This window comes from Notamacropus eugenii, chromosome 2 (genome assembly GCF_028372415.1).
Source record: "Notamacropus eugenii isolate mMacEug1 chromosome 2, mMacEug1.pri_v2, whole genome shotgun sequence".
Lineage (NCBI taxonomy): Eukaryota > Metazoa > Chordata > Mammalia > Diprotodontia > Macropodidae > Notamacropus > Notamacropus eugenii.
In genome coordinates, this window is record NC_092873.1 from 500,813,095 (window position 1) to 500,832,384 (window position 19,290).

General features: G+C 42.0%; 1 protein-coding gene across 11 annotated transcripts in view; it reads left to right on the forward strand.

Moving 5' to 3' along the window:
* Positions 1-19,290, forward strand: part of LRRC8B (leucine rich repeat containing 8 VRAC subunit B) — a 110,377-nt gene that overhangs the window by 82,804 nt on the left and 8,283 nt on the right. For 9 of the 11 annotated variants that reach the window (XR_011975748.1, XR_011975749.1, XM_072649030.1 and 6 more), the window contains 2 exons: positions 5,783-5,884; positions 13,534-15,707. Coding sequence is in view for 9 of the 11 variants with exons in the window: in XM_072649030.1 (XP_072505131.1) it covers positions 13,560-15,707 (2,148 nt within the window). In the remaining 2 variants the exon portion in view is untranslated. Of the gene's footprint in view, positions 1-4,501; positions 4,613-5,782; positions 5,885-13,533; positions 15,708-19,290 lie in introns of all 11 variants that reach the window. The other 2 variants (XM_072649032.1, XM_072649033.1) reach the window with 1 other exon arrangement.

The window sequence follows — 19,290 nt, forward strand, 5'->3', positions numbered from 1 at the left end:
TGGAAAACGTTCAAGGTTTGTAAAGTGTTTCCCATATAATATCTCGTTTGATCCTCACAACAACCCTAGAAGGTAATTTCTGTTATTATCTCCAATTTTATACAGGAGAAAACTAAGGCAGCCAGAGGTTCAATGACTTATTCAGGGTCGCACAGCTAGAATTATTCCCATTTTACAGTTGTAGAGCTGAGGCAGGCAGAAGTTAAATGACTTGTTCAGGGCCACACAGCTAATAAGTAGCCAAGGTTTGGCCTTGAACTTACATCTTGCTGATTTTAAAGTCCAAAGCTCTTCTGTACTAAGGCCACCTATCAGACTGTATATATTTACTGGGCATAATACAACACATATAACATTCAAATTCTTTTTCTCCCAGGAGTAAAATTCCTGTCATGCCACAGTTGTGGAGTTACAAGAATGACAGCCTTTTTGCACTTTTCCCTTAATTTTAATGAGAGGTACACTATAGACATGACTGCATATGTGGAACACTTGATTTAACTAGATCCTATAGAACCTTGGGGAAATTTACATTGGATTTTTGCTGTATCTTGTACAATGGTTGATAAAGGATCATGTCAATGAGAGTTCAAATGTAGGAGTTTAGTTTAATATACACACATGTATTTAATACGGAAACACCTGGGAAAGGAAAGCTTGAAGAAAGTCACTGCTCAGATTGCATCCCCCAGGATTTTGTTCCTATTCTGTTCCCTGGCAGATCAGTTTACGGTGTGATCTCATTAAGATCATTTGAGAATATCACCAGTTTCTAGGAGCTCATATTTCCCTCCTATTAGTGTGGGTTGTATTATAAGAGAGAGAGAGAGGGAGAGGGAAAGGGAAAGAGGGGGGGAGGGAGAGAGGAAAGGGAGAGAGGGGGAGAGAGAGAGAAAGAAAGAAAGGAGAGGGAGGGAGGGAGAGAGAGAATGTATCATGTTTTGGAGAAAGTCTAGACGTCAACAAAATATATTGAAGAAAGCAAATAAAACTTTAGGTTTATGCACTGATTATCCTTGGTCTCCATTATGGAACACAGCGTGCAGTAACTATTCCCATTGCCAATTGTCTTTACGACACATTCCATACATGCATGTGTTTGGACGTGGTTTTTTAAGCTAATGAAACTATGAGCTACTCCCAGTCAAGCATGTCCTAGCCAACGCCTCTCTCCTTTTGTCAGGACCATAGCCCTATGATGGTGGCCTTGAGGAGGGTGATCAGAGTAATAAAGCAGCGTGCTTTTATACGGATGCTGGAATCCATAATGCCTTGTATGGACGATTTCAGCGAGAGAATGAGAGGCTGTCGTTGGAGTAAAACTGTCATTTTCATCCTAGTCCTTGGTTTCTTGGTAGCATTCTGAGATAGTCAGAGGTGTGTTACTACTCTTGTCTTAGTTAGGTAAATAGTGAATACTCTGACCTGTTTTTTATTCCTTAAAATTCTGTGGGCTGTTTGTTCCAAACATGATCCCCCTCTAGGGGAAACACATGAATCAAGTCTCCCCCATCATTCCTTTGCATGCCAGTATCATTTTTCTGTTGCTAAATGCAACTCTTGTGACTGGAACTTTTACCACTCACCATTTTTAAAAGAAGAATTTTAAAGTCACACAGTTCACTTGCCTTAATGAATCCCTCCAAGGCTGCATTTTACCAGACTCTGAAGTTTCCCTTGTGCCCAGGGAGGGTGCCCATTTCTGAAGTGCCTCCTCCGTAGTAATCAGCACTGTTAGCTTCTAAGTGTATCTCTTTCTGTGGTCATTCTCACAGGCAATGAAATGAGGTCAGGTGATGGTTGTGTTCAGTTAGTTTATCTGAAGTTAGAATCTATAGTTAGTCATCCTTGCAGGACCCAAACCTAGAAAGTTTTGGTCTTATTTTCAAGAATGGAAAGTAAAACTTCCAGAGTTAATACCTGGACAGAAGGCTATAGTGATAATTGCTCCTAAATATTATTGCTACATGAAAAGGCTGCCAATGAGGCCACACACCATAAACCAATAATTACCTGAACTATTCCAGTAGTGACATCTCCTCGTTCATCTTTTGTTTGCTTATCACATCTCATCGGTTCCTTCTGCCCCTCTGGGAGCTCCAGGTCTCCAATTTAAGGAAGGAGCTTGGCCTAATCTTCCCCCTTCTTTCCATCAGCTCCCCTGCTTTAGGACTGACTTCAGCATGCCAGGGGACTTGGGGGACCTTCTTTCACTCCCCCTTTTCAGTTTGTTTTTTTTTTGTATATTGTCTCTTCTTCCCCCCCTTAGATAATAAGCATCTTGTGAGCAGGGACTGTTTTTTTTTATATTCCTGTTTGTGTCCTAAGTGCTTTATATTCCTGTTTGTGTCCTAAGTGCTTAGCGCATACCTGGCAGGTAGTAGGTGTTTAACAAATATTTATTGCCTGACTGACTTCTGCAGGCCATCCTCTACATGACTGTCAAGATCCATCTTCCTAAAGCACCGGTCTGATTTCATTACTCCTCTGTTTGAAAATAATCTTTACTGTCCCTCTCTTGCCTCTAAGAAAAGGTACAAAAACTCTTTGTCTCAGCCTAGCTCCCGCTTTATTTTCCATATTGGTTTCATACAATTCCTTATTCCATATTCAGCAGTACAACCAACCAAGCCAAAGTGCTTTTCCTCAAAGTCCACCACCTCTGTGGCAAATTCTCCCATCTACCACCTCAGGACTCTTGCTCAGGCTGTGTCTTCCACATCTGGAATGTGCCACCTCTTAGAATTTTTAGATTTCTTAAGGATTCAATTCAGATGACAATACCTTTGAAAGATTTTCTCATTCTCCCATGGTTGTCAGTGAACTCCACCTCCTCAAATTAGATCACATTTATTTTATTTATTTAAAATAATGTTTATAAAGTGCCATATAAATGCTAGTTATTATTATCAACATTATTGTTAACCCATAAAAATGTTGTATCTCTTCCTCCCTCCCCAGTAGAATGTAAGCTCTTTGAGGTCAAAGACTTTTTCCTTTTGTCTTTGTATTTCTGGTCCTCAGCACCACATATAGAAGTCACTTCATAAATGCTTGTTGAGTTGAATTGAATTCTTCCATTGGCCCAGTCATTCTCAACCAAGGAAATCATCAGAATCCAGCCGACCATCCTGAAGCAATAGTCTGTTCCCAGAGAAAAGAGCATCAGCCCCAAAGCCCTGAGCAGCATTCTGTGGGTGCAGATGGATAGACATAACACAGCTCATTACTAAAATTCATTTAAAAGAGCTCTCTCACTTCTCTTTGGGAGGAAAAAAAATGGACAGGTCTAATTTCTTCACCTTTTCAAAGAAGTGCTTTTTGTTCTAAGTCTAATAAATATGACCTAAAGATCTCAAAGTAAACTAGCTGATGTTAATTCTAGCAGTCAATTCCAGCTCATTAATTCTAGCATGTTCTGCCCAGGTTGATCTCTTTTTTCCTCCAATTATATAACTCAAAGAAAATCACTATTTTTTTAATGGCCTAGCTAGCTTCTCTGCAAAGGACTTTGAGTGTCTTGGAAGTTTTCCAATCAGTAAACATTTATTAAGTGCCTGCAAAGGGCTTAATAAATTTTTTTAATTGAACATTAGTATTGTTTTGGTATATACATTCACATATTGACTTCTAGACCAACTCTTTAAGTGCTGTCTAGATAGTATCTAATCTTTACAGCCTTCTGTCAGCCTGTGTCCGAGTCACAGACCCAGAGAACTGAGGCTGAGGGGAAGGATAACTGAGCCAAAGAGCTTGCTGATGCCAGCTCCTGTTAGAGCCCTTATCTGTTAGTGTCTCTTCAGTCCAGTCCTGTGGTCTAGCTTTCATTCCAGGATGGAATTGCTCAGTGGTTAGTGTAAGTAGATAGCCCCGCCCTACAGCACGTTGACTTCATGCTCTTAGTGGAGCTATTGTCATTTCTGTCCAGTGAATGGAAAAAGTTTAACATATTTCTGTTTACATTAGCCAGTGGTAGGACTTTGTGGTATTATTGTCTGAAATGGCGTGTCCTGCGTTTTTAAATCTTTGAAATGTTTACAGATATGAAAAACTAATATAAATTGCTAAGGATACTTTTTTAAAATACTTAATCGAGCACCTAGGTGGCAGGTAGAGCACCTGCCCTGGAATCCTTGATGACCTGAGTTCAAATGTGACCTCAAGACACTTGAGGCTTACTAGCTCTGTGACCCTGGGCAAGTCACTTAATCCTGATTGCCTCCCAAAAGAAAATAAATTGTTTGATCAAGTTATAGGCCAGTTCCCTTTGCCCCTGGGGTTTAAGTGGGACTTGGCCAGGGGAAGGAAATGAACTTTCTGCTTACTAGGCATTCCTAGCACCTCTGGCAATTAGTAGATGAGGAAGAAAGAAAATCAACAATTCAGGGCTAAAGAGAGGAAACAGTCATTTCATTATAAAACTTCTCACTGTGAGACATCAAGTTTGGTCAGGAAACCAGTCCTCTTATCTCTACCTGATACTGGTTGTTGTCCTTCACAGTCGAAGAAGATCAAAATGACATCGCTGTGTCAAGGTCAGCGGACAGTGTACCCCAATGTGGCTGATCAGACCAGTATAAGCTGGGAAAGCTGCCGCAGGTTGGACCGAATGGTCTGTACGCACATTTGGAATGGAGATGTCTCTAAACTTCACTCTAAATAGCACTGAATACTTTATTGAATGTGGTGGTGGTGGTGGCAGTAGTTAGCTTTTATACATTGCTTTAAGGTTTTCATAGCACTTGACAGAATGCTCTCATGTAATCCTTACAACAGCCCTGGAAAGTAGATGATGTTATTTTTTCCTGTTTTACAGATGAAAAAACTGAGGCAGACAGAGGATACATGGCTGGCTAGTAGGGTCTGAGGCCAGATCTAAGCGGATTCAGTACTCTGTCTACAGTGCCTCCTCTAGCACAACAGATGCCCATAGGCCCCTGCCACACCAGCGTTTGGAGTTTTCCTTGCCGTTGGGAGTGGACTAGATGTATTCAGAGATCCCTGTACCTCTGCAGCTCCTCGTGTGGCTGGGGCCTTTTTCAAAGTAGCTGTTTAGTAAATACTTGATTAATTGAATTCAACAATGTAAAAGTTAGATTTAAGAGTCTGGAAGCTCTTTCTTCACCTAGTGACTGACTAAAAAAAAAAAATTAAGTAGCGTCAGGGCTCTCTTACACTAGCTCTCTTACCAGCATCGTCATTCATCGAGCAGAAGTTGGTCTCTGCTTCCATTTTCTGAGTCTGAAAAAGTTTCTCCAGGAGACTCTTGCAGTTAGTAAACTATTCCATGTCAGGAGCCACGCTGAAGGGGGAAGTACTTGATAATACTCAAAGCCAAATATTTCTGATGAACTAGGAACCTGAGTGATAGATTTTAATGTGTGTGCCCTTTAAATCAAGAAGGGCAGAGATTGTATGGATTGATCACACATTTGAAGACTAGTGTTAGTCAAGTGACTGAATTTACTTGGGAATGGTGTGGGGAGGTGGGGCGGAGGGGGATTCTGTTGAGCTAAACAGAAAGCTCCTTGTATAAACTGTTGGAATCCTGAAATGAGATTGACCTTGCATATGAAAACATCCATTATGGGTTTGTGAAGGAAGTCAGGGAAAGTCTGTGGGCAAACAACTTACCCAAAAGTGTGTCATGTGTAGAGTAAATAAGACTGGAGGAACTTCTTTTCTACAACCTGTCTCGCAGGGAATGCCTGGCAATAGAAATGAAAAATTTGTTCCAGTTGCTGTCACCACTTCAAGATGCCTCTCTTTTTTTTCCATTTAGAATGAAGACAAAGGCAGAGATGGTGTGCCTAAGAAACTTCAAAAGGTGTAGACCTCCTGACTGAAGAGTAGTGCCCCTGCTTTTCTCCCTTTTACCATTGTAGTAAGTATAACTATTGAAACTCCGTCCGTTTCCATCTGTGCTGTTCTATACAGAGACACTTAGTAAAATCACTATTAAGCATTTAATATGTGTTACATGCCATTATCAGCATTAAAAGTATTTGGTTTCTTTGAGAGGTGTTACTCCCTTTTGGCTTGTACCCTCTGCACTTCAATACAGAATAAGCCTGCAGTTCCTTCTTCATGACAGCCATGTCAGGAGCCATGCTGAAGGCAGAAGTACTTGGTTAAATCCTCAAGGCTGAGAACTTCTGATGAACTAGGAACCTGGAAGATAGATGCTTGAAGACAGCTGTTATCCCATCTCTTTCTTTTTTAGCATTCTCTTCTCCACACGAAATCTCAGTTTCCTCAATCATTTCACAGAGGATGTCATTGAGAGTCCTCTAATTCCCATCATGGTCCTCCTTTTGTATACATTCCAGTTGGTCAGTGACCCTCTTGAAAAGTGATAACCAGAAGTGGAAACCCATCTGCAACTGTGGCCTGACCAACATGAAGAATATGCTCTCTTTACCTGAGCATTGTGCTTCTGTTTTATTGTCAGGAATTGTAACAGTTTTTGTACATAACACTGCTAGTTTATATGAATTCAGTTAAAACATAGAGACCTCTTTCCCATGTCAAACCAAGCCTTTCCATCTTGTACTTACAGAGTTCACACAAGCCTTTGAGTTTATCCCTATTGAAATCTGTTCTGGGCTCATTCAACTTGCTGAAGTTTTCAAATACTCATTTTCTCTCTCACTGTATTCATTACCTCTCCTAGCCATAGTTTCATCTGCAAATTTAATTATTGTGATTCATCCAACAAAATGATAAACCAGACAAGAGCCCTAGGAACTCCACAACCCTCCAGATAAATATTAGTCCGTTAAGCAGTCCTCTTTTGGGTAAAACAGCAGCAGATCCACCTGATAGCATTTTCATCCAGTCCACATTGTGCTTTTTACAAATGAGATAATATTTGCAAAGGACTTAACGCCGCAGGTAATTAAGAAATGCTTCTTGCCTTCTCTTCCCTACATTTCTCTGTCTTTTCCCACAAAGAAACCATGAAAGACATTTTCCTAGGCCTTGTTTAAATCAAGTGCCCTGCATATTTGACATTCTTAGTCTACCAGACTAAGTAGTTTTGAGCAGTGTCAGTGGAGGGAGTACCCACATTTCCAAAATTACTCATCCTTGAAGAATTGAAAATAAGGGTCCTTTGTCCCACAGTAATGATCACAAACCATCAAAGACCTTCAAGAGTTGCATGGCCAAAAGAAAAGAACCATCTCTTTGCAGCTCACCTCTCAGAACATAGCTAAATTCTTCCTTAGATAGTAGACACACAGTCTGTCCCAGGTCATAAAGTACTAAGAGCCTTCCTTGCTGAAATTCCATTGGGAAAGCAATCTCAGTGCTTTGTGAAGTCATAGCATGGTATTTGTGTGTTGCAGCCTCTTTTGAAATTTTGTAGAGGAAGATCTCAAGATTACCACTGTCAAGTTTTTTTTCAGTCTTTTTTTAGGTTACCTCCGTGTCATACGTAGGGGCATTAGAAGAAGGGCCAGTGGTATTCATTTGGCATGTCATGTTCTTAGTCTACAGTTTCCTTATAGAATTTTTTCTACAAGTGAATCTGAGAACTACCATTCTAGAATTTCTGGAATCTTATCTGTCTTCCTTATTTGAATGTCAAAACAACATTTTTCCCATCTTCTCTAATTTTCCCCAAATTACCAATTGTAGTTCCTTGATGGCATCTTCTTTTTATTTATTTATTTTTTTTTTATTTAACTTTTAACATTCATTTTCACAAAATTTTGGGTTCCAAATTTTCTCCCCTTTTGTCCCCTCCCCCCACCCCAAAACACCGAGCATTCTAATTGCCCCTATCACCAATCTGCCCTCTCTTCTATCATCCCTCTCTGCCCTTGTCTCCATCTTCTCTTTTGTCCTGTAGGGCCAAATAACTTTCTATACCCCTTTACCTGTATTTCTTGTTTCCTAGTAGCAAGAACAGAACTCGACAGTTGTTCCTAAAACTTTGAGTTCCAACTTCTCTTCCTCCCTCCCTCCCCACCCCTTCCCTTTGGAAGGCAAGCAATTCAATATAGGCCAAATCTGTGTAGTTTTGCAAATGACTTCCATAATAGTCGTGTTGTATAAGACTAACTATATTTCCCTCCATCCTATCCTGTCCCCCATTACTTCTATTCTCTCTTTTGATCCTGTTCCTCCCCATGAGTGTTGACCTCAAATTGCTCCCTCCTCCCCATGCCCTCCCTTCCATCATCCCCCCTACCCTGCTTATCCCCTTATCCCCCACTTTCCTGTATTGTGAGATAGGTTTTCATGCCAAAATGAGTGTGCATTTTATTTCTTCCTTTAGTGGAATGTGATGAGAGTAAACTTCATGTTTTTCTCTCACCTCCCCTCTTTTTCCCTCCACTAAAAAGTCTTTTGCTTGCCTCTTTTACGAGAGATAATTTGCCCCATTCTATTTCTCCCTTTCTCCTCCCAATATATTTCTCTCTCACTGCTTGATTTCATTTTTTTAAGATATGATCCCATCCTCTTCACTTCACTCTGTGCACTCTGTCTCTATGTGTGTGTGCGTGTGCGTGTGCGTGTGCGTGTGTGTGTGTAATCCCACCCAGTACCCAGATACTGAAAAGTTTCAAGAGTTACAAATATTGTCTTTCCATGTAGGAATGTAAACAGTTCAACTTTAGTAAGTCCCTTATGACTTCTCTTTGCTGTTTACCTTTTCATGCTTCTTTTCATTCTTATGTTTGAAAGTCAAATTTTCTTTCCAGCTCTGGTCTTTTCATCAAGAGTGCTTGAAAGTCCTCTATTTCATTGAAAGACCAATTTTTCCCCTGAAATATTATACTCAGTTTTGCTGGGTAGGTGATTCTTGGTTTTAATCCTAGTTCCTTTGACTTCTGGAAAATCCTATTCCATGCCCTTCGATCCCTTAATGTAGAGGCTGCTACATCTTGTGTTATCCTGATTGTATTTCCACAATACTTGAATTGTTTCTTTCTAGCTGCTTGCAATATTTTCTCCTTGACCAGGGAACTCTGGAATTTGGCCACAATGTTCCTAGGAGTTTCTCTTTTTGGATCTCTTTCAGGTGGTGATCTGTGGATTCCTTGAATACTTATTTTTCCCTCTGGTTCTAGAATCTCAGGGCAGTTTTCCTTGATAATTTCATGAAAGATGATGTCTAGGCTCTTTTTTTGATCATGGCTTTCAAGTAGTCCCATAATTTTTAAATTGTCTCTCCTGGATCTATTTTCCAGGTCTGTTGTTTTTCCAATGAGATATTTCACATTATCTTCCATTTTTTCATTCTTTTGATTTTGTTTTGTGATTTCTTGGTTTCTCATAAAGTCATTGGCCTCCATCTATTCCATTCTAATTTTGAAAGAACTGTTTTCTTCAGTGAGCTTTTGAACCTCCTTTTCCATTTGGCTAATTCTGCTTTTGAAAGCATTCTTCTCCTCATTGGCTTTTTGAACCTCTTTTGCCAATTGAGTTAGCCTATTTTTCAAGGTGTTATTTTCTTCAGCATTTTTTTGGGTCTCCTTTAGCAGGGTGTGGACCTGCTTTTCATGCTTTACTTGCATCTCTCTCATTTTTCTTCCCAGTTTTTCCTGCACTTCTCTTACTTGATTTTCAAAATCCTTTTTGAGCTCTTCCATGGTCTGTGCCCATTGGGTGGGCTGGGATACAGAAGCCTTGACTTGTGTGTCTTTCCCTGATGGTAAGCATTGTTCTTTCTCATCAGAAAGGAAGGGAGAAAATACCTGTTCACCAAGAAAGTAACCTTCTATAGTCTTATTTTTTTTTCCCTTTTCTGGGCAATTTCCCAGCCAGTGACTTGACTTCTGAGTATTCTCTTCACCTTGATGGCATCTTCTGATTGGTTTTGTTTTGCCCTGTTTGCAGGATACAGTGCACACTTACGGGGTTAGAAGGATCTGCAATTGGGCTATTTATCTGGCCCATCCCAGCCAGTGATATCCCAATATTGGCTTGAAAATCTCAACTGTGCAGGAGCCCCTTAAGGGCAGCTAGTACTACCAGACTTAGAAAACTTGAGGAGAAAGGTTTTCTTCAACTCTGTAGGTATGTACTGAGCACCTGTTATTGAACACTTAGCAGATACTGTACTCAGCACTAGGTAACAAAAATAAACATGAAATAGTCCCCCATCTTCAATGATCTTGCCTTCCTCTTGGGGTCGGGGGAGGGGGCGGCATCAGCATGTTCACAGAGAAGAAATACAAACTGAATTCAGTGGATGAAGAGGGCTAAGAGTTGGAGAGGTCAGGACATGCTTCCTGTAAGAGGGGGTGTCTGAATGGACCTGAAAGAACCTAGGGATGGTCAGAGATAAAGGTGACCTGAAGGAAAGCGAGTCTCCAAGACCCACCCAAGTGGGCAGTGGACTTCCATGTAGGAGAAGCAGGTAGGTTCATAAATAACTCTGATCTTTCTTCTAGGAGACAGTCCTTCAGACTCATGAAGATGTCTTTCTTTTTCCTGATTCATCTGGGCTTGACATTCAGTGAGGTCATACAGGGTATCGCAACAGTCTGGCTGCCGTTTAAAGCTTAGGATGGGGGTGTGTGAGTGGCTGGACACCCTCTTACCTTCTTTTCTCCCATTTTAAGCCTCAATTTTATGTTAGTAATTGTACAACACTGGGGGCCTTGACTCAGGAAGACTTGAGCTCAAATCCAGCCTTAGACACTTACTTAGCTGTATGACCCTGCATTCACTTAACATTCTCTCTAACTCAGTTTTCATGTCTGTAAAATGACCATAATGATAGTGTCTACCTCTCAGGGTCATTATGAGGATCAAATGAGATAATATTTGTAAAGACCTTAGCCTAGTGCCTGCACATCGCAGGTGCTTAAGAAATGTTTGTTTCCCTTCTTGTCCTGTTTGGAAGATCAAACAGTGTAAGAGTTGTCCTTGTTCTGTTTTCCCTGTCTACGTGACATACCATTTTCTCTGGTCGTTGGTCTTTTCACTTATTTTTCCTCTTCTCGGTTCCTTTTATGTTTTTCCCATTTTCACAAGTCTTGCCTCATTGTAGGCGTTTGCCTTCCTATAGTAGTATTATAGGTTAATATCAATTTGGGGCATTTGGGGCCGTGGTGATGTTTCTGCTTTAGTCTTTTGTACATTTTAAATCTCCTCCAAGAGCCCCTGAGTAGCTTTGAAGAAGGAAAAATAAAATATTAGCACTATTTTAACCCTACATCAGTGATGGCAGTCTAGGACTCCAAGGGATTTATGATCTCACTGATGGGGTTGTGCCTTCCTGGGATGGAAATCTCAACCCTTCCTTAACCACCCATCTCTGAGAACACAGTCATGATGGGAATTCTTACCAAGCCTACACCTTTCACTGATCTACTCTGTAGGACTTCAGTCAAGTTAGGTCTGCGTGTGTACACTTAACTGCCAGGCATCCCATGTTCCACTTTATTGGTCTTGCCACATGCCAAGGGGCGGGGGTGGCCTTTAGCCTTGAGGAATTAATAATTCTGGACAAGCTAATGAGGAGTGCAAGGCAGAGCGAGGGAGTGTTTTCCTATTCAGATTGGACAGACAGCTTTTCTAATTTTGGACTGGAAAATCCAGCTTGTTTTCCTAAAGAGAAAACACCACTTAAATAATAGAGTACAGTCCAACTATGCCAAGCACTTAATCATTTGTCATAATCTGTGACTCAGAAGCAGTGGTCTCATCTTCAAAGCTGCAGACAATTTTGTGCATGAGAGGCATTTCTCAGAATGTAGCCATTTGTTCAGGGCAGGTCACTCTTTTCCATCCCTTCTGGTGGCTGACCCTCTTGTTGCTCAGCTTTCAAAGATTCTGAAGTTTGATGTGGAACTAAAATGTTCAAAGATCACTTGCTCAAAGGAGAATAGAACTATGACATGTTCCCTAAGAAGAGTTTAAATGAGACCATGTGCTCAGTGGATGGATAAACTGAGAGGAAGCTTTCTAGAGCTGGAATTCTTAGCAATTTTTGTGACCTGAATGCCTTTTGACAACCTGGTAAAGCCCATGGACCCTTTCTGTGAAAAATATTTTTAAATATATAGGATTGTCAGGGAAACTGATTATAATGAAATAAGGGTGTAATTTTTTCCTATCCAAGTTCACAGACCCCCCTGAAGTTTTTCCATGGACTTTGTCCGTGGGCCCCAGCTTGAGAATCACTGCCCCATAGGGCTGTGAGCAGCAGAGGAGATCCTCTGGCTTGTGGAGGATAACACACCCCGGATTCTGAAGGTTTTATCCAGACTCCTCGAGGAAGAGAAGTTAGGCTGGAAATGTTCTGAGAACAACTTACCTACTATCAATTAGAAAAAAAAAGTTTGACCTGTATTTCTTTAGAAGCTCAACTCTGAGTAGAATTTGGGAGGGTAAAGCATCCTTTATCAAGTGCCACCCCTCCCCTGCTTGGCCAGAGGCTCAGGTGTGGGTCTGAACAGGTCAGAAGGCTCTAGCCCAGGGTCCCCAAACCCCTTCAGGCCTCTTCCTTCTAGAGGACTTAACCTGCTTGAGATAGCCTTGAGAGAGTCCCAGTAAAAACTGGGCAATGGAGTCTCTCTTTGGCAGTCAACTCATCCACCTGCCTTCTGCTTACTCCTTAAAAAGGGTCTTTGATAAGAAACTTTTTTGCTAGCGTCTCATTTGGGGATATCAGGATTATATTTAGAGGCAAGTAGGTGATATGGGGGGGGGGGGCTCAGCTAGGTAGTACAGTGGGTAGAGTGCTGGGCCTGGAGGCAGGAAGACCCATCTTCCTGAGTTCAAATCTGGTCTCAGACACTTCGTACCAATGTGACCCTAGACATTTCATTTAACCCTGTTTGCCTCAGTTTCCTGATCTGTAAAATGAGCTGGAAAAGGAAATGGCAAACCATTCCAGTATCTCTGCCAAGAAAGCTCCAAATGGGGTTATGAAGAGTCAGGCAGGACTGGAAAAAAAAAACCTGAAAGGAAGAGGAGAAAAGAAGTAGGTGATACAGTGAATAGAATGCTCATGCCCAGAAGTCAGGAAGGCATAAGTTCAAATCTAGCCTCAAAACATTTACTAGTTGTGTGACCCTGGGCAGGTCATTTAATTGGCTTCTTTCTGCCTGCCTCAGTTTCCTCATCTGTGAAATGGTGATGGTAATAGTACCTACCTTCCCAGAGTTGTTATACAGATAAAAGATATTATTTTAAAACACTATAAATGCCATTATCATCATCATCATCATCAATTATTATTATGACAGCTAGGTGGCACAGTGGATAGACTAGTGGATTTGGAGTCACAAAGACTTGAGTTCAAATTCAGCTTCTGAATTTCATAGCTGTGTGATCCTGGGCAAATGATTGAACCTTGTTCAACCTCCATTTCTCCATCTTAAAACTAAGAATAATAGTAGCACCTACCAGCCAGCTTGTTGTGAGGCTCCAGTGAGCCAGTATTTGTAAAGTACTTTATAGACCTTAAAGGGCTCTCGCCAGCTAATGAGTCCTGGGATTACCTCCTGTGGTTGAAAGTGGATGTTGGGAATCCCTGCTGCGCTGATTTTCTTTGGTCTTCTTTTCCAGTTGCTGTCTCCTTCCAAGTGAACGCCATGCTCTCACTCTCAGAGCTCAAATACATAGCAGATGCCCAGTCCTCGTACCACATACTGAAACCATGGTGGGACGTCTTCTGGTACTATCTTACCCTGATCATGCTGCTGGTGGCGGTGTTGTCTGGGGCCCTTCAGCTTGCTGATACCAAAATCTTGTGCTGTCTTCCTTGTAAAGTAGAATACAACAATCGCTGTGTAGTGCCTTTGGATATGCTGAAACCCAACAGCAGCACCCCCTCAAGTTCCTTGTCCCAAGTGACGCCGCCGATCCGCATCCAGAACGACCTTCACAAGCAGCAGTACTCGTACATCGACGCAGTGTGCTACGAGAAGCAGCTCCATTGGTTCGCCAAGTTTTTCCCTTACCTGGTGCTCCTGCACACCCTCATTTTTGCTGCATGCAGTAATTTCTGGCTTCATTACCCCAGCACCAGTTCCAGAATCGAGCATTTTGTCTCCATCCTTCATAAGTGTTTTGATTCTCCTTGGACCACTCGCGCCCTTTCGGAAACCGTAGCTGAACAGTCTGTGAGGGTCCCCCTCAGAAAGTCCAGAGGTCTGTTCTCACCCTCTGGCTTATCTTCCAACATCAGTACTAGTAAGCAGTCATTACTTGTGGGACAGGCAAGCATAGAGTCAGGTCTTGAAAGCCCAACCTCCAGCGTCCTGGACAAAAAAGAAGGGGAGCAAGCGAAAGCCATCTTTGAAAAAGTGAAAAGATTCAGATTGCACGTAGAGCAGAAGGACATCATCTATAGAGTGTACATGAGTCAGATCATAATCAAAGTTATTTTATTTCTCATTATCATAGCTTACGTCCCATACTTTTTGACCTACATCACCCTAGAAATCGAATGCCTCGTTGACATGCAGGCCTTCACGGGATATAAACGCTACCACTGCGTCTATGCCTTGGCGGAGATATTTCAGGTACTGGCTTCGTTTTACGTGATCATGGTTCTGTTCTACGGTCTCACTTCTTCATACAGCTTGTGGTGGATGCTGAGGAGTTCCCTCAAGGAGTACTCCTTTGAGGCATTGAGAGAGAAGAGTAACTACAGCGACATTCCCGATGTCAAGAATGACTTTGCATTCATCCTTCACCTCGCAGACCAGTACGATCCGCTCTACTCCAAGCGCTTCTCCATATTTCTCTCGGAGGTGAGTGAGAACAAACTGAAACAGATCAACCTCAATAATGAATGGACAATGGAGAAGCTAAAAAACAAGTTGGTGAGAAACTCCCAGGACAAGGTGGAACTCCATCTTTTTATGCTGAGTGGGCTTCCCGATAACATCTTTGAGCTGACTGAGATAGAGGTGCTCACTCTGGAACTGATCCCCGAGGTCAAGCTGCCTCCCTCCGTCTCTACACTGGTCAACCTTAAAGAGCTAAATATTTACCATTCCTCCCTCCTGGTTGACCGCCCTGCACTGACCTTCCTGGAAGAGAATCTGAAAATACTGCGCCTGAAATTTACAGAAAGGGGGAAGATTCCCCGTTGGATATTTCACCTTAAAAACCTCAAGGAACTTTATTTGTCCAGCTACATAATATCTGACAACCTGAGCACATTGAGCCCAGTACAGAGCCCAACCCCAGGCTTTCAGGATCTCAAGAACCTGAGGACCCTTTACTTAAAGAGCACTCTGTCCCGGATCCCCCAGGTTATCACTGATATGCTGCCTGCACTGCAGAAATTGTCCCTTGATAATGAGGGGAACAAGCTGGTGGTGTTGAATAATTTGAAAAAGATGATAAATCTAAAAAGCCTGGAACTCATCAACTGTGACTTAGAGCGCATTCCTCACTCCATCTTCAGCCTCATCCATCTGCATGAATTAAACTTAAAAGAAAATAATCTCAAAACCATTGAAGAGATTATCAGCTTCCAACATCTCCAGAACCTTTCCTCCTTAAAGTTGTGGCACAACCATATCGCCTACATTCCTGCCCAGATCGGCACCCTCTCCAACCTGGAGCAGCTCTACCTGGACCACAACAAGATTGAGAATATGCCACTGCAGCTCTTCCTCTGCACCAAACTGACCCACCTGGATCTCAGCTACAACAACCTCACATTCATTCCCGAGGAGATCCAGTTTCTGACGAACCTGCTGTATTTTGCGGTGACAAACAACTATGTAAGTAGGTTGGGCCACTCCTTTTCTCAGCATTCTGGTATTATGTTCCATTACTTAACCTGCGTCACTATAAGTCCAAGGAAGGTATTCAGCATTGTGGATAGGTGGATAGTTAGGCATGTGCACAGGTAGTGAGGTAGGCAGAAAGGTAGATGGGCAGATCAGATCCCTGGGGAGGGAGGCAGATGGGTGGGGAGGGAGAAAGATAGGTGGGAGGGAGGCAGGCAGATAAGTAGGGGAGGGAGGCAGATAAATTGGCAGAGAAGTAGACAGGTAGGTAGAGAGTACCTACTGTATAAGTTTTATGAGAAACACAGTGGCATAATGGATACAGTGTGTGTGTGTTTTGTCCTTCATTGCCGAAGAAGACCATGCCATCAGAGAAATAATGACATGACTTGCGCTTGACTTTGTTTTGAGTGAGGGAGGGCTGTGCAGGTCACCAGCTTCACATCTCCTCCAGAGCCATCTGAATCCAGTGACCAGATATTCATCAGGATGACTGGAGATGACCCAGGATGAGGCAGTTGGGGTTAAGTGACTTGCCCAAGGTCACACAGCTAGTGAGTGTCAAATGTCAGAGGTGAGATTTGAACTCAGGTCTTCCTGACCTGGTGCTCTATCCACTGCACCACCTAGCTGCCCCAATCCTCTATAAAAGAAAGAGCAAAGCTGTTCTGAAAATGGAAGAAAAACTTAAGTGCTTAAAAGATTACAGGGTTCTAAAGCTCCTTAGGACTGGTGTGGAGAGAGGTTCCTGGCCAAGGAAGCTAAAGTATTCAGGTGCTATCTATCTGTATATGCACCACTTCCCAAGGGGAGCTCAGAATGACCTTTCAAGAAACCCACCAAAATGTGGACTAGTGTCATTGGGGTCAGAACTCATAAACCATAGTGCTTTATTGTTATCTGAGCCTAGGATGAGTTTATCCCATGGACTTACTAGCATTCGCCAAATTTGGAAATTCAAAGACTCTAATCTGAATTGGTCATCAGAATATGTGCTTTTATGTCATGGGAATAGGATCCTGGTATATTCATTGGAAAAAAATGGTACCTTGAACAAATGTGGCTCTCATTTGTCAGAATAATTCTGATCCCCTATAGCAGGATTTTCCTTAGGAATACATGGATTCATATGGCATCACCATCCCGCGATTACTGGTATCTTAGAGGACAGGGTAAAAAGTAAACCATAGCTAGAAAAATCAAGGCTTGAGTGCCAGGTCTGACATTTACTGAACACTCAACCATCAGTAACTCACCTCTTTTTCTCAGACATTCTTTCCTTCATCTATAAAATGGATGCAGTAATGCTTGTATGACCTGTCTCCAAGGAGATGATCCCATGACCTTCCACCTTCCCTCTCCCACTTAGACCCTGAGCTTTCTTACCTTCATGCCTTTGGTCAGGCTGCCTTGAATGCTTGGAATATTCTTTCCACCCCCCAACTGAATGACTGTTACTCCTTCAAAGGCCAGGTTAGATGCCATCTCCCTCATAAAGCTTTCTTTGATGATACGATCATAGATCTACAGCTATAAATAACCTAAAAATAAGGTCATCCAGTTCACCTTCATTTTTACTGTTGAGGACACTGAGGCCTGGAGAAATTAATTAACTTACCCACGTTCACACCGCTAATGAGTGACAAAATCAGGATTTGACTAAGTTTACTCCATATTCAGTATTCTTCCCACTGCACCATGCTGCTTTCCAACTGTAATTTTTCTCCCTCTGGACTTCGTAACTCATTTTGTTTCCACCTCCTATGTACTTACCAAGCTTTGGATTTGAAATAAGAAGACCCAGTTTTGATTCTTATTTTTTATGTGCACTTTGGAAAGATAACCTTTAGGACTCAGTTTCTTCATCTGCAAAATGGAGATAATGGCTTCATTTCCTGCGTCATGGTGTTATTGTCCCAAGCACATGAGGTGTTTGTTAAGTGCTTTGCGGGCCATAAATAACCGTAAGAATGTCAGTGTAGTGTTTTCATTAGAGGCATTTTTGTGTCTGTGTCATATCCCTGTACTAGATCCCCATTCAGTTGCGTGAGGACAAGGGACATCTTTTTCCTCTGTGATTTTGCATCACCCCCAGTACTGAGCATAGTGTCCCCATATAGTCAGTCTTGAACAAATGTTTATGGATTAAAACTGGAAAACACCTATAAGAGTCGCAGGGCTAGATGAGATACTTTCAGATCAGATACTGTCTGACTCTTGCCTCAGAAACTATCATCAAAGAAGGAGACTATAGAGAAATAGAAAAGATGTGTCCATACAAAGTCACTGGGTCGGCCATTCATTTACTAAGCACCTACTATGCATCCAAGATATGGGGTTAAGCTATGGACAAATGAAAAAAGAGGCAAAAACAGCCTGCTTTCAAGGACTCATTCCATTGGGAGAGGCAACATGTGAACATTTGAATGTACACTGGATATAGACTGCTTTAGGTCATCCCTCTCCCATTCTTCCCACAAATTTAACTGCTATCCTTCTCTCCACTGTCAGGGTGTTACTGCCTCAAGCAAAACAGCTTTCTTCTGGTCACTTTTCTACATTCTTCTTGTTGTTGATAAATCAGCTTAAAATCTGCTTCTTTGAGGAGCTTTCCTTTATTAACCTGAAACAACTGAATGCCCTCCATCATTCTGTACCCATCACAGCCAGCCTTCACTTATGGAATTTGCTCTAGTAGACATTGATAATTGTCCCAATTCCACCCCCTCAACTCTCCTTCCCCACCCCGCTGCTGGCCTCAACTACTGGGCATAGTCAAATCAGAAAGCATCAGGCAGGTAGGCAGCTCCTCTGTGCCAGGCACTATGCTAGGTGTTGGGGATACAGAAATAGTCCCTGCCCTCAAGGAGCTCACAACCTAATGGGGGAAGCAACACGCCAACAATTATGCACATACAAGATACGTAGGAGGGAATGCGCTAGAATTGAGGGAGAGCAAGCAAAATAGAAGATATTTTTTTTAAATTATAAAAATTGAGAAAAATACTATCCAATTAGTTAATTATGGAGAGAAAATTAATAACTTTGGAAAGAGCGTCCATTGCCTGATGAGGTCAGAAGCTGGTTTGCAAAAGGTCAAGGAGAGGAAGTGGAGCTGAGGTCCTACCCAAGAGGGCCAGTAATTGAGAGGAGGAAAGAGAAGACTTTGCACAGCATCTTTGGGGAGCAAAGCAGTGAATCAGGGAGCGTTGAAAGAATGTCATTGCTTCATTGAGGGCCCCATCAGAGTTGGATGGATATGGATTTGTAGTATACTCAGTATATTTATTATCATATTATGTATTATTATATATCATTATATTTATTATTTATTCAGTATGCGAGCACAGGAGTAGAGGAGCCTGTGGTGGGGGTAATTTTGGAGCTGGAGTTTGACAGAGAATGATCTGTGATAAGAAAGGGAGGACAAGAAATTGAAGACAGTGAAGTTGAATTAATTAACTGTAAGGCAGAGATTAGGCAGCTAGGTGACGCCATGGTGCATCAAGACACTTATTAGCTGTGTGACTCTGGGGAAGTCACTTAACCCTGTTGGCTTCAGATTCTTCATCTA